General features: G+C 39.5%; 1 protein-coding gene across 8 annotated transcripts in view; it reads left to right on the forward strand.

Moving 5' to 3' along the window:
• LOC132819732 (transcriptional-regulating factor 1) overlaps positions 1–15,819 on the forward strand; it is a 278,026-nt gene that overhangs the window by 223,027 nt on the left and 39,180 nt on the right. For 7 of the 8 annotated variants that reach the window (XM_060831421.1, XM_060831420.1, XM_060831424.1 and 4 more), the window contains 4 exons: positions 2,632–2,853; positions 8,955–9,318; positions 10,724–10,784; positions 14,447–14,586. In XM_060831421.1, the coding sequence (XP_060687404.1) occupies positions 2,632–2,853; positions 8,955–9,318; positions 10,724–10,784; positions 14,447–14,586 (787 nt within the window). The remainder of the gene's footprint in view (positions 1–2,631; positions 2,854–8,954; positions 9,319–10,723; positions 10,785–14,446; positions 14,587–15,819) is intronic. The other variant, XM_060831428.1, reaches the window with a different exon arrangement.

The following is a 15,819-nucleotide window of genomic DNA, read 5'->3' on the forward strand; positions in this document are numbered from 1 at the left end:
TGTTTCGGGCAAAAGCCTTATATCAGGAATGAAGCTGGGAGCCTCGGGGTGGAGAAATGAATGGAAGGGGGTGGGGCTGGGGAGAAGGTAGCTGAGAGTGCAATAGGTGGATGAAGGTCGGGGTAAAGGTGATTAGGTCAGAGAGGAAGGTGGAGCAGATAGGTGGGAAGGAAGATTGACAGGTGAGACAGATCATGAGGATAGTGCTGAGCTGGAAGGTTGGAACTGGGGTAAGATGGGGGGAGGGGGAAAATGAGGAAACGAGCAAACTAGTGAAGTCCACATCATGCCATGGGGTTGAAGTGTTCTGAGGCGGAAGATGAGGTGTTCTTCCTCCAGGGGTCAGATGGTGAGTGAGTGGCAGTGGAGGAGGCCCAGGATCTGCATGTCTTTGGCAGAGTGGGATGGGGAATTGAAACATTCGGTCACTGGGCGGTGGGGATGATTGGTGCGGGTGTCCTGGAGATGTTCTCTGAAGCGCTCTGCGAGAAGATATTTTTTAAACAATTGCTAATGAACAAAACTTGGAAATATAATACAATGGAAGAACAATCATGACAAATAAAGAGAGGAGGTAACTAGTGGAATGACGGAGTAATTAGCCATTGAAATTTGATGGAGAGCATTGGGAAATCGAATATTTTTATCGAAAGAGCCACGAGAGCATCTTCAGTTAAAAGGTGTGCTTCTAAAGCAGGACCAAGAATGGGGAAACCTGGAGGTATATGTGCACAAATCATCAGTGAACCAGCAAGTTGAGAAAATGGTTAAAGTCTAGGCCTTCATACATGGCCATAGTAGAGTCCAAAAGCAGGGATGTTACGATAAAACTTCATAAAGTGCTAATTGAGCCTCACCAGGAATATTGTTTAATTCTGAGCACTATGATTATGGAATAATGTAAAGGTTTCATAAAGAGGGTGAAAAAGATTTGAGAATGGTTCCAGGGATGAGGGACTTCAGACATGAAGCCAGAGGTATTGAAGAGGTTTGGTGAAGGTGTGCAAAAGCATGAAGGATCTGTACAGCGTAGATAGTGACAAACTCCCCATTGGCAGAGTTAGAATCAGAGTGCAGATTTAAATTGGGAAAAGCAGCATGAATTTTGTTTTTTGCTTTACCAGCATGTGGTAATAAGGAAATACCTGAAAGGTTTGTGGAGGCAGCAATTAACATGACTTTCAAAATGGAGTTGGGTTAACACCTTCAGGGGGAAAAAAAAACTGCATGGTTGCCAGAAACTATCGGGGAATGTGACCAGCTACATTGCTGATGCATTGAGCAACCAAGAGTCCAACTGGTCAAATGGCCATTTACTTGCATAGTCTTTTCTCCCTCGCAAAAAAAACTTTGCACTTTTAAGTTGTAAGAACTTAAAAATGGTCCTTTTCGTGTGTTTGTCAATTCCTACAATAAATTGAATTGAGACTGCTTATTAATTGATGTAGAATTTTGGACTTTGTTTTATTGTTAGCTGAATTCATCATTAGTGGGTACTTCATATTACTTTCCATTGAACTAACCAAATGAGTTATTTTTACTGAATAGTTTATTGTTGCACCTTAAGTACGTTTAGGTGATTCATAGACTGTGACAAGCTTTGCCTTTATTGCTCATTAAAACACGATGCAGTCTTTACTGCTCAGTTGTCTGTTGTTTCATTATTCTGTCAGCCTTGCTAATTTTTAAAGTAGTAGAGATTCCTTTTGTGTCGGTTATATAATTGTCTCATGCTTGCCATCTTTTGGCATTTCGTGATGATGTTTTGGGAACTTAGACAGCATTTACATCTTTTTGACAAAGCTCAACAGGATTGAGCAGCCCTGGCCTCCTTGGTACTGCTCCTTCAACAGCCACGGTGCTCATAGAAATAATAGATATACTGCTGGTTGCTTCATGCAAAATTTAGAGATTTCTTGTGTAGTAAGTGGTGGGTAAGATCTTCCATTCACAGCAAGACATTGGCAGGAGTTTGCTGGCAATTATTCTGTTGGATGGAGAAGATGGTAAACAGGAGTTTGAAGTAGTGGTGGGGAAGAGGGCCAAAATCCTTTTGGAGAACTGCAGCAGGACCCAAGGGAACCCTTCATTGCATGCCAGAGTGAACTGGAATGTAAGCTACCAGACCACTTTGAGTGTGGAAAAGCCTGCTGAGTCCATTAAATTTCAGAACACCCGGTAGCCCATTAACATGGTGTAATATTACTGGAGCAACCATCTTATGTTTGGTTGATATATTTGGATAATATATTTGCAGAGTCTTTGCTTGGTGAGTACAGTTTGTTTAAACTTGATATTTTTTACTTAAAACATAGACTTGTTGAAAATTGAACTTATTTATCTGTAATTACATTGGATTACAATAAAATGCATATTGACAATTGAAACTAAGTAACTTCTGCAGAAACTAAGCCAATCCTGCCAAGTACATCAAGTCTTTGACTTTGATATATGTGTGTCAGACAACATTTTGAAATTTAATTTTAAAGATTCACTTGATGTATAACAACATTTAGAAACCAGGGGTATTACTTTAGAAAGCTTCTAGATCCTGTCTGACCTATCTCAGGTGTGTTGCTTTGCTTAGACCCCTCTGTAACTGAGGCTGAAAGCCTTTGGTTGTCTGTACAGGATGAAGGAGAGAAGCAGCCTAAAGAGGTGGATAACCTCATGCCCATCATCATGCCTGTCTCTGTGCCTGTAAAGCTTCAGCCTGCTGAGCCCAGCAAGCAGGCCACCACTGCCAAGGACAAGCCTGCCAACTCTGTGTCAGATGATGAAATGCCAGTCCTCATGAAGATGACTGATTCTCCACCACACGCTCCCACAGTGGCCCAACCCTGCTCATCCTCTGTGAGTGCTGCCATTCTTGCAACTAACCCTGCCAATGGTGTTTTGTTTGAAACCCTTTGCTTTCTGGTGGGAAACGAGCATGGCTTTTGCTGCATGGTTTCAATTAGGACCAGACTGTTGGTAAAATACTAACTGAAGTTATTAGTTGAGGTGGGTTACAAGCCTGGGCTATATTCATTAATTGTGCAATTTGTGATTCATAGATAATTGATCTTTGAATAAAAGTGAGTTGGTTTTCAGTTTTTAAATAGTTTACTGTTGATATAAAGGACATAAAAGTCCTGCATGCAAACATGTACAGGATTGTTAATTATTTAGTATTATAAACCAGATTCCCCTGGGATGCAAAGGGATTCTTGTCTGTATTAAATTTTGTTGTGTTTTTGTTTGCTTTTACCTGCCTTGCTATCGCCCTGTGACTTTGAAAAAAGAAACTCCTGTAGTCCCGTATTTCAACTCATTAGCAACTCGCTGAAAGGAATCTCATCTGTCCAGCGTTTTTTCAGTGAGGTAACGGTCAGCTGAAGAATCTACTTCACTTCCAATGATAATAAAAAATAGATTGTAATCTTGATCAATGTCACTGCCAGGCATTCTGTAGCACTACTTAAGCAATATTTGCTCAAAGAGATAGTAATTGTAACACACATTTCAAGGAATCTGTCCTGAGAAGGATGTTTTAAAAATACATTTATTGCTCTGTTGTACTTTGTGTCATTTCTGTTCATTAAATACTTTGTTAATTGTCAGTTTCTTAATCTGTGCTTTTTTTTATTGGATCCAAAGGTAATCTTTGGGTCGTTAGTGCAAAATCCAGTATAACCACGTTTTTTAAAAATTCAGATACCTTCTTTGACCTTGAGAAATGAAATTTGCAACCATGCAAGTTTGCTCTATGACAGTGCTGCCATTTCTTCTTTCTGCTTTTTGTTGCGCCTAATAATGATATAATGTGATTTCATAGTTAAGATTTTGCCAAATGCAGAGTTCTTCAACCGGGATTTCAGGCAGATCCTGTGATTATTATTGGTAATCATCTACTCTGGTTAAGTTGTCTCACGTCAATTTGTTCAGAAATAGATCCACTATAAAGTCAAATTTTGACTGCAGATGAAACAATTCTTGCCTACAAAGAGCATTACAGGTGGACAAGTTGTATTTCTTTATGATGGTGTAGGTTTGGATAGTAGCTCTCTGATGGACGGCTGTTGCAACCAGTATTGCCCTCACCATTTTAAATGCTTTTTCCTTATCATTCCTGCAAATTCCTTGTACAGAAATGCAATTTGTGCACCAGCTACCTTGCACACCACACCCAAGTGACCATTTGTAAATGCAAGAGGCACTGCAGTTAAGGGTTGCCAGGTTATCTGGCCATGGAAAGTCATCACAACTGAGCTCAGATCTGCCTTTTGCTTACTGTGTATACATATGTTTTCCTGAGAAGGGTCATTCGATTGGATTAAAATGCTTCTCTTTTTCCCCTTCTATTCCATTCAGCGTAAACCAGGAATGCTGTCTGCTGTCATCCCAGCCTTTATGCATCAATTTCACACTTGTTGATTAATTTCCCCACAAAGCCAGGGAAATATACTTACTGTAGCTACAAAAACTTAATATTTCCTATCTTAGACAGAAGTGGGTACTGCAGATGCTGGAGATTAGAGTCAAGATTAGAGTGGTGCTGGAAAAGCACAGCAGGTCAGGCAGCATCCGAGGAGCAGGAAAATTGACATTTTAAAGTGAGTTGAAAGAGCCTCAGAGATGTTCTCTGAAGCACTTCTCATGACCTGTCCCACCTGTCTATCTTCCTTCCCACCTAATGGGAACAAAAGAGGAGATGACAAGTGGCAGTAATCTTCTTTGCTATCCGTTTTAAAAATTATTGCAGATTGTTTGAGAAACAAGATAGAATGAGCTTGAGGAGGCGTACACTTTGATCAGCAATGATATTGGATAAGAGGGAGAATCCACAAAGGTTAGTATCAGAGGGATGGAGTGGTCGAGATAGGTATTTTACAGTAGAGGTTCTCATGCAGTGGAGGTGGAGATGGGCAGCTGTGCAGAAGGAGAAGTAGATTGGTTGGTAACATGATTGAATGAGATGCCATGCTGCAGATGCCCATCCGGCCTGGGAAGGTGGCCTCGTAGGGAATGAAATGATGTCAATGATAAAGGAATGGAGTTTGCTACAAGAGCTGTAGATGATGGTTTGCTGATATTGAACACAGAAATACAAGAAGATTATGAGAAGAACCTTTTCAAATACTGAAGCAGTTTTCATGTCTTTGACAAATTATCTTCATAGAAAATTATTTTATTGTTCTGAGGGGAAATATTATTGGTGCAATGAGAAAAAATACACAATATGCAATTCCAAGTTTGGTCAAAGGATGATGAAATCACAAATATCGATACACACATAAAGGTCATTACTGGGAAGCCCATTGAAGAGAAGGGTTATGACTTTTATCTGAGAATATGACTTGCAAAAGACCCTGAACAAAGTTTGGAGTGAAAGAAAGTTGATTTGCATTGTCTTATGGAGAAGATTTATGATGTAAATCATTCATTGAACTGTTAACTGTTGAACTTGTTAACAGTACTTACTTAAACTGTAAGAAAAACCTAGGGAACTATAGACCCATGAGCATAATGTCAATGGTGAAAGTTGTTGGAGGGTATTGTGAGAGACAGGATCTACATGCATTTGAAAAAGCAAGAACTGATGAGGGATAGTTAGCGTGGCTGTATGCGTGAGGAAACATGTCTCTCAATTTGCTTGAGTTCTTTGAAGATGTGACAGAAAAGTAGAATTTGGCTATACGGACTTCAGGAAGGCCTTTGTCAAGGTTTTGTATGGTAGACTGGTTCATAAGATTAGCTCACATGGAATTCAGGGAGAGCTAGCCAATTGGCGAGACAGGAGTTAGAGGGTTGTTCAAACTAGAGACCTGTGACCAGATGCTGGAGATTAGAGTGGTGCTGGAAAAGCAGGTCAGGCAGCATCCGAGGAGCAGGAAAATCGATGATCCTCAAGGATAGATAGTGGGTCCACTGTTGCTCATTATTTATATCAATGATTTGTATGAGAATATTGGAGACTTAGTTTGTAACTTTGCAGATGACGCCAAGATTGGTAGTACAGTGAAGTGAAGAAGGTTATCTAAGAGTACAACAAGATATTAAACAACTGGGCCAGTGGGCTGAGTAATGGCAGATGGAGTTTAATTCTGATAAATGCGAGGTAATATATTTTGGTATGACAAACCAGTGCAGGACTGACAGAGTCAGTGTTGGACCCCGGGGAGTGTTACTAAACAGAGAAACCTAGGGGTGCAGGTCATAGTTGCTTGAAATTGGCGACACAGATAGACAGGGTGGTGAAGGAAGTGTTTGGCATTAATGCCTTCATTGGTCAGATCACTGAATACAGGAGTTGGGATGTTATGTTACAGCATTACAATATACTTGTAGAGTCACATTTGGACTACTACCTAAAATTCTCATCGCCCATCTACAGGAAGAAAGTTATTAAACTGAAAGGATGCAAAAAAGATTTACAAGAATGCTACCAAGACTGGACAGTTTGAGTTATCAGGCGAGGCTGGGATTTTTTTGCCTGGAGCTATGGAGGCTGAGGGGTGACATTGTAGAGGTTTGTAAAATCATGAGAGGCATAGATAAGGTGAATAGCCAAGGTCTTTTCCGAGGGTAAGGGAGTCCGTAACTGGAGGGCATTCGTTAAAGGTGAGTGAGAGGGGAAAGATTTAAAATGGACCTGAAGGGCAACATTTTGTACACAGCGGGTGATGTGTATATGGAGCCAGCTACCAGAGGAAGTGATAGAGGCATGTACAATTATAACATTTTAAAAGACATTTGGACAAGTACATGGATAGGAAAGGGGGATAAGGGACAAACAGAGGCAAATAGGACTAGTTCAGTTTCGGAAACCTGGTTAGTATAGATGAGTTGGGCCAACGGGTCTGTATGCCTCTTTCACTATTAAGTATTATGACTAGAACAACTTAGTAAGTTAACTTAGATGATTATGGGTGAAAATCTCAGAGAATAGAATGGGGGGACAAAAGGCAATGCTGGGAAACCTGAAGTGAATGGTCTGAGTGGGGTTGAATTATGAACTGAAAAACAAATGAAGGCTTGTGAGGAAAAATTAAAAGCTAAAATTATATAATTAAGCTTGGAAGAGCTTTTATTTAAGAGTATAGTCCCTGACTGTGCCAGAGATTGTGGAAATGTCCAAAGTAATTACAAATGTTTTTCTAAAATGCTCACTAAAAGATTTTCGAAGGTGCAGTGGACGGGTTGGACCGAAGGGTCTGTTTCCATGCTGTACATCTCTATGACTCTATAAGATGGCCTGAAACTGGCATGCAAAAAACCCATAACATCAGTCGTTGATTAATCTCACTGTAAGGAAGTGAACTTCCTCCTTGGACCACCTTGGTTTGATGGCTCATGACTGTTCTACATGTTTTTTATTCAGATTAAAATGGTCCATTGTTCACAAGATTTACTTGTAATGAAACAGCTATGTTTTAAAGTAATGAAAATAGAAATTCCTGGTAGAACTCAGCCAGTTGGCAGCATCTATGGAAAGCAAAGTGAACCTTTTGTTTTAATATCATGATGACTCTACATCTGGTCATTCTGAAGAGTTACTGGAATCGAAATATTACCTCTGCTTTCTCCCTACAGAAGTTGCTAAACCTGCTATGTACCACCAACAATTTCAGTTTTTGTTTCCAGTGCCCAACATATGCAGTTCTTCATGTTATACTTCAAAATATTTTGGAAGCTGCTCCTGTTTATTCTGTAAAATACAATTATTACTTACTCGAACACAAAAAGTCACCTTGATTTCCTCTTCACCTGTATGAAATGGGTGGCACGGTGGCTCAGTAGTTAGCACTGCTGCCTCTCAGAACCAGGCACCTGGGGCAACTGATGGTGTCTTTGTGGATTTCCTCTAGGTCCTCTGGTTTCCTCCCCCAGTTGAAAATGTTCAGGTTAGGTGGATTGCCTGTAGCATCCAGGGGACCTGCAGGCTATGTAGATTAGCCATAGTAAAAAGAGATTACGTCTCTCACAACCTTAAAGACATGCAAAATTTTATACATTGCTGTTTTACTTCCATCCTCTCTAGAATGCTAATGCCGTTTGAAACTCACATTGCTTATCTGTGTACGTCATCAACCAGCAATGAGCCAAATCGCTAGTTGAGTCTTCACATTCACAATCCTTAGTTCATGGTTTTACTGAGACATAAGGGAAAATAAATTTCTTTCCAAAAGTCCTCAAGTTAATAACTCTGCCACACCCTTACCCCTTTGAAATCAGTGGAGGATTATGCTCTCATGCTAATGCCAGCTGTTTGACTTGCTTTCGAAGGAGTGCTGTAATATTGCTTCTTCTGTATGCTTAAAGATATATTGTTTACTCCCACTAACAAGGCTTTCAGAGGGAAAGTGTGTGCATGTTGATCTGTTTCTGTTTCAATTTTTGTTTCATCTACTGATGCATGAGCAGGGTACAGAGTTAGATGTGCTGTTCTTTGTTTAACATGCTTATTTTTAAATTTGTAATTGTACCTTTGGATGATTGGTGCTCCTTGTTTTCACAGTCATTCTGTTTTTCTCTTGACCATTTTTTTTCCTTCATTTAATCTTATGTACTTACTGAGTTCATCTTTAATGTTGGAGATGAGGGGGAAATCCTTGCTTGGAAAGGGGACATAGCCTTCATGCAAAAAGGAATCAGAACAATATCTTCCGATTTGAAACAAAAGGTGGAAATTCCTGGAGAAACACAGCTGGTGTGGCAGTGTCTGTGGTGGGAAAGCAGAGTTAATGTTTTGAGTCCAGTTGCCAGATTACCAGGGATCTGCTAATTGGACTCAACTATTAACTTTGCTTTCCAGCCATAGATGCTACCAGACTTGCTGGCTTTCTCCAGCAATTTCTGTTTTCATTTCACATCCTCAGCTGATTATTCAATTAATATTTCATTTTCCATGCATTATTTATTCTCAATCTTTGTTTTAAAAAAAAATAAAATTCAAACTATAAACTTCTTAGGAATCTATCCGAAAGTGTCAACCCAGTGGTTCACAGTCCGAAGATAGCTACAGAACTCAGCGAGATAAAAAGAAGTATCGGCATCGACCAGAGCCCCTCTACATTCCTCCACCTTCTGTCAACCTCTCTGCTTCATATCAAGGCGCTACGCTGTACCAAAGTCAGCTCCGTTCACCAAGAATCATGGGAGATCACCTGCTGGACAGGACGCATGAGCTCCCACCCTACACACCACCCCCGATGTTAAGTCCAGTGAGACAAGGCTCTGGCCTTTTCAGCAGTGTCATTTCATCTTCTTACATTGGCACTTACACTGCACTGCCACTCACCCCTTCAACACCACGCATCCTGCTTGGCCGTACCAGTGAGTATTTTATGTTTAACTTTGCTGTAAAGGTACTGATTTTTTTTTTCATTGAGAAGATCCAATCTTGAATATGGTTTGTTTCAAATTTCAGGGAGTTGTTTCAACGTCGTTATACTTGGGTTTTTTTTTTAAGTTGGTCATATTCTCTAAGCCAAGCAGTTTAACAAATTCTGCTAGATTGCAGTTTAAGCAAGGTTTGAACACAATGTTAAATGACTTTCGTCAGACTTGTTTACATTGTCTTTTGTTGATTATGTTTTTTGTTGCTAAGTGCTTGTGCTTGAGCTTGAGTTCATACTTTTTTTGCTGGATGAATTTAATTAGGTACACATTGTTTCTAACTGGTAAAGGTCTCCTGTTTAATGTACAATGAAATGGTTTCAATGTTTATTCTTGGCTGCTGTATGATGGATTTTGGGAACCCATGTATGTAGCAGGATAAACCAAAAGACTTTTAAATGTTCAGTGCCAACTTACATTTCCTGAATAACATTGTAATTGCATTATCCATCCTAATTTCAGATGATCTGTTGCTGAGGAAGTTATTTATAATTTGGTATTCTGACAGTCTTTGAAACTGGTATACCCGAATTTAGCTTTGAGAGTCAAGTGACTTAGGTAACATTAGAAACTAATGTGTAGGCACAAGAATTTATCAAAACTAGTAATGACATTTTGTCTTTTGTTTCAAAGAGCTCCAATTGAAAAGTGAAGAATTATACTTCAAATGTACAGAGCCTTAGTCAGACGCATGAATACTGTTCAGTTTGACAACATTACATAGAGTGAATAGATTGAGTTCAGATACACAATTTTTTCATTAGAACAATATTGTAGTTTAAGCTTTAATTGATACTTGCTTGTATAAGTTTGATTAAATTCTAAACTGAAGGAAATAGAAATAAGCATCTTTAAAGCAATAAAATACTGCATCTAGCCTTTCTGCTAGAAATTCAAAGTGTTGAGGTGAAATCTTAAAATTTGAACTTGAGGAAGGAGTGAAATCAGGCAGCTCTATTTTACAAGAGGAATGGAATTCTGAAACTGTTTCCCGAAACATGGTCAATGTTGGGTCAGTTCAACCTATTAAGGATTGAGAGGATAGGTTTTTATTAGAAAAATGGCGTTAAGGGATAAGGTCTAATGGCAGGTGAATGGAGTATATATCAGCCATTTTCTTCTTTAATGGTGGAAAAGGTTCAGGTTGAATGTCCTGCTCTGGTTCTTGTGTTGCCATATGTCTTAAGTAAAATGCAAATATCCCCTGGGTTGGTTAGATTGAAGCCATGTCACACAGAATGAACTAATGACTGTTTTAGTTAATATTACAAAAATATTCTTTTTTTTTAACTGACGCATGATTGAAGAATGACCTCTTGCTATTGTTTTGCCCTGATTTTAGATAGCATTGATGCATTGACAATAACCCCTGGTCCTGGGGAGCAAACTGTTGATATTGAACCGTAAGTGACCTCTTTTAACTAATGCTTAAGACAGTACAGTGAAGTTGGTTGTTCATGCCCTTCCCTTCCATACTCCGAGAAAACTGCATAGCCTATTGAAGCACACATTGATGCTTCATTCAAATGTTCATGCTCTGTCACAGTATTATCAATCCCTTTAAAATTATTTTAAAAAGCTTCTTTTTTGTGTTTGTTCTATCTTCCACTCTACTCCAAAATAATTACATTTTGGAAGGGAAAACTTCAATGTCCCTCAAAATCGAGGGAACTACATATTGCTATCCCCATATTTCTTGGCTTAGAAATGTCTTGAATTTGAATCGATTCAGAGTTCAAAATGTACAAGCGAGCCAACAACGAGGAGGATAGTAATAGATTTGAGGAGATTGTTGAAATGGGCAGAACATGACTGGTGGAACTTAAGCACAGAAAAGTGAAGATTGGAGTGAATGAAAATCAGTTGCATTATATAGTGTTTTTAAAGACGGCGCAGGAGCCAAGAATTCTGGGTGTGTTTTTACATATATCTTTTGAAGGTCAAGAAACAAGTTATGAAGGTAGATCTAAAACAGTATGAATATTTACAGCCAGCCCCTTGACCTTACTGTCTCACCTGGCTGTGCTACTTTCAACATGTTCGAGATAAGGTCATCTCTAATCATAATGGGCCATTCTGTATCCATACCTCCCTACCCTATCTCAATTTTGTTTCCTTTGTATCTGCTCCTTGAAAAACCTCACCCTAATCCATATACAATTGCACTTTCAAAATCCCACAGTCTAATATTTGGTACTCTCTTTCAGAGCTACAAATTTGCTCAACTCTGCCCTCACTTCTACTTTTGTCATAATCCAAACAGGAAACAATAATCTCTTTCACTAAGCTGTTCCTCCAGAGCCTGTTGTTTTTGATCATCATTCTTGACTTTGCAAAGAGGTACTGGTGTGCAAAATCTGAGGTTCTAAACCTTTATTTATTACTGGTTAAGTCTTAACTCAAATAAAATGTCTGAGTGAATTCTGAACACCACACTTCACAAAGGATCTTCTACCTTTGAGATGGTACAGTCGGATCCACAGATGAATATACCTCCTGACTTTCACAGCCCGATGGATTACTTCCTATTTGCTTGGACAAGTGCAGCTCCAACAAGATTCTGGGAGATTAAAAACATCCAGAGACAAAGCATCCTACTTGATTGGGACTCCATCTAACTAGATGAAGTCGCCATAGTAGAAGAGACCTTAAGGCTGTGCTCTCATTGGAGAGAAAGCGGGACCTTCATAGTAACGTCAGCTGTTGGTATCATTCTGAATTGCACACCAGCTATTCAGCCAACTGAGCTAACCAAGTCCTGTATTCCATTTAACACTTTCAGCATTCACTTAATCATTAACACACAGTAGCAGAAGTGTGAACTGCCCAAAATATGCATTTAAATAACTCATTAAGGCATCTTGGATAGCTCCTTCCAAAGCTTGACTTCTGCTGACCAGAAAGACAAAGAAGTACTGATGCGTGGGAATACCACAAAATGCAAGTTCCGCTCAAAGCCACACACCACCCTGCTTTGGAACTATGTCTCTGTTCCTTCATTGTCACTGGGTAGATTCAAGCATTCGTCTTCTATACTATAAGGACTGCAGCAGTTCAAGAAGGCAGTTCACCTTGACCTTTGGTTCCAAGATCACTTAGAGAAAACTGATAAATGTTGTCCAGCTAGTGACTCCCACATCCTGTGAATGTATAGGGCAGTGCCCTTACAGCAGAAAGCTAGAGATGTTCAAAATCGTAAAGGGTTCGGAAAACAAAGAAAAGGAAGGACTTCTCAGTACCAGAAGGGACTGTAACCAGAAGATGCAGATGTAAAGTAATTTGTAAAATAAGCAAGAAAATGTTTTTACACAGTGAATTATGATGGTTGGGGATGATCTTCTTCTTGCAAGGGAGGTGAAGAAAAATCCAATAGTAACTTACAAAAGAGATTGAGTAAATACTTGAAAGGCATTTATTTGTAGGGCATTGGGGAAAGGACAGGGCTGGTGAATAATAGTTTCTCCCATGTTTTATTATTGTATGATTCCACTGAGCTGTTCTGTTACACTGAAAAGGAAGTTGCCAGAACAACTGGGCAGCACTGGGTATACCTAAAAATAAGGGGTCAACATGATGAAGCTGCAAACCGGGACCTCTGCATAAGCAGCAAGGGATAGACAGAGCTAAGCGATTTCAAAGAATGAGATCTAGGCTCAGCAATCCTGCCATATCTCGTTGTGAATAGCGGTGGTCAGTCAAAAAACTCAGTGGTGGGTGACCCTAGCAAGTCAGTGGAAAAGACAAGACTGAGGCATTTGTGACGATCTTCAGTCAGAAGTATTTAGCGGATGATCCTTTGGAAGTCCCCAAATTTCACAGACGCTAATCTTTCACATGGTGTCAAGAAATGGCTGATGACATAAGATGCTGCAAAGGCAGTGGACTATCATACTGAAGACTTGTGATCCAGAATTTGCAATACACCTATGCCATAACACTGGTAACTATTCAGTAATGGCGAAAGTTGTCCAGGTATGTCCTGTACACACAAAGCAGGATAAATCCAATCTCTAGGCCACTCACCATCCTGTTTTGGAACTATATATCTGTTCCTTCCCTGTCAGTAACTCAAAAATCCTGGAACCCTCTAAGACTATTGTGCATCACCTAAAACTTACAGATTGCACAGTTAAAGCAGGCAGCTCACCCACACACAGGGCAGTTAGGGATGGACAACATATGCAGCCATTGATACCACAAATAATTAATATTTGAACCACTACAAAATATTCCTTGTTACTTCGTTCAAATAACTGAGATAAGCATGGAAATGTAAACCGTTTGATAAAATTAAACAAAATCTAACATCAGTGATTTCTTGGTGATAGAACAGGTATATGTTTGGAAGCATACTTCAACTTTAAGTCAAGTATCAAGATTGCAAATTGTCCACTTCAGCCTTGGATAGTTATTCGGCAAAAGAGATTGACACTGTTACCAGTATTTGGTGAAAATTTCTCCTCATTCGCTGTTGGATGCAAGACAAGCAATAAATGACTCATAGACATTTGAAGAGTCTGAGGGATAGTTGGTGATGTTGAGCTGGGAGTCTGCAATGCACATCTGGGAACTGTTGCAGTTCCAGCTGATGAAAACAAGGAGTAGCATATAAGAGTAAAAATAGGCGGGGACCCTGGATAAGTCTTTGGGATTCCAAAAGTCAAAGCCAGCAGCACGAAGCAAAACACAGTACTAATGATATTCTGGCTTTGACAAGATAAGACCAACTTTGTGTTTGTTTGGGTATTCAGTTTTTCAATATCAGTGTTTTAAAATTAATCATGAAGATACTGACTTCGCGAAAGATTTTCAGTTAGTATTGGTTGCTGCTTGGACTGCGTAAAAGTTGAATCTTATTGGAACTGGAATTAGTTTTAAAATAAAAATAATTTTAAGGTTTGAAGTTTCATTTGAATTAGTGTTTCATATGGAATACTAATGATTATGACTAAATATGTTTATTACATTTTGAAATTTGGAACTTGCCAATACAATTTCAATCCACCAATCTTGAAGCAATTTAACTGTTGCTTGGAAATACTGAAATGTGTACTTATTTTGTTAGGCGAATCAATATGGGGTTACGGTTTCAAGCAGCGATTCCAGCATTGCGAGAAAGGTCATTGGTTGAAAATGATGTCTCCAAAGCAGACCTGGTGTGGAAGCCTTGGTGTGAACTGGACGACCCAGAAATGCAACAAAAAGGTTTTATGCCTCTTCAAATTTTGCAGTTTAATCCATTACGTAGATGGTTTTATCAGAAAAGATTCAGCCTAATGTCCTACCTTTTACAACTTTATTTTCTACTTTCCACAACCATATGAAGACCCCACTAAGAACTTAATGATTGGTTGCTCTTACAGTGGCATCAATGAATTTTCCTTTCAGCTTCAGATACTTGTGGTTCTGGACTTCATTCAGCCAGTGATCCTTTCTTAGTCGGCATCCAGGACCCAGTTGAGCACCAACTCTTTGGAGCCATTATCTGATATTTTAGAGACTGACATAATCTGAATCCTTGAATTTCCAATTGATATAATATTAAAATGTCTGTAGAGTTATGGTGAGACTGAAATGCTTTTATTCTCATTTGCACTTTCATTGCTTTTTTAATATTTTATTTAAGAATCTTGAAATGGATTCAGATATCTCCAAATACATGCATTGTGTGACATGCATTTGAGCTAGATAGACCCAAGGCTCTTAGTCTTTGCTGTGGTGTGGCTGATTTCAGTGGGCATGACAGTGCATTTATATGTTTGGCCTGGGAGGAGAAAAACACAATTGATTTCCTGCATCTAGTTCTGTCACTGATTGTTTGGTGTACATTGTAGGTGGGAAGCCTTTGCCAAACACTTTGGTCCGGATCGTCTGATCAGGCCCATAATCCCAGTTTACAAACTTACAGGGAAAAAAAAATACACTTTCCTTTGGAGGAGTTTTCCACACAAATGTAGGGGTGGCACAGTGGCTCAGTTCCTTACATCAGCAGGAACCCGTGTTCTATTCCAGCTTCAGGTGATTGTCTGTTTGGAGTTTGCCACATTCTCCCCATGTCTGTGTGGGTTTCCTCTGGATGCTCTGGTTTCCTCCCACAGTCCAGAGATGTGTAGGTTGAGCGAATTGGCCATGCTAAACTGCCCATCGTGTTCAGGGATGTGTAGGTTAAGCGCATCAATCAAGCGGAAAATGTAGAGTAATAGGGTAGGAGAATGGGTCTGGGTGGGCTACTCTTTGGAGGGTTGGTGTGGACTTGTTGGGCCAAATGGCCTGTTTTCACACTAGGGATTCCAAGATTCCATGTCTGGGATCAGGAACTTTTCAACTGAAGTCATGTAGACCAGACCAACAAGCCATGCAGCCAGCAGTGAAAAGGATCATTGTTGAAAACACACCTCTTTCAACATTGTCTACTACATTCCAAGATTTTAAGTCCTG

The sequence above is a fragment of the Hemiscyllium ocellatum genome, chromosome 10, assembly GCF_020745735.1.
Source record: "Hemiscyllium ocellatum isolate sHemOce1 chromosome 10, sHemOce1.pat.X.cur, whole genome shotgun sequence".
NCBI classification, from domain to species: Eukaryota; Metazoa; Chordata; class Chondrichthyes; order Orectolobiformes; family Hemiscylliidae; genus Hemiscyllium; species Hemiscyllium ocellatum.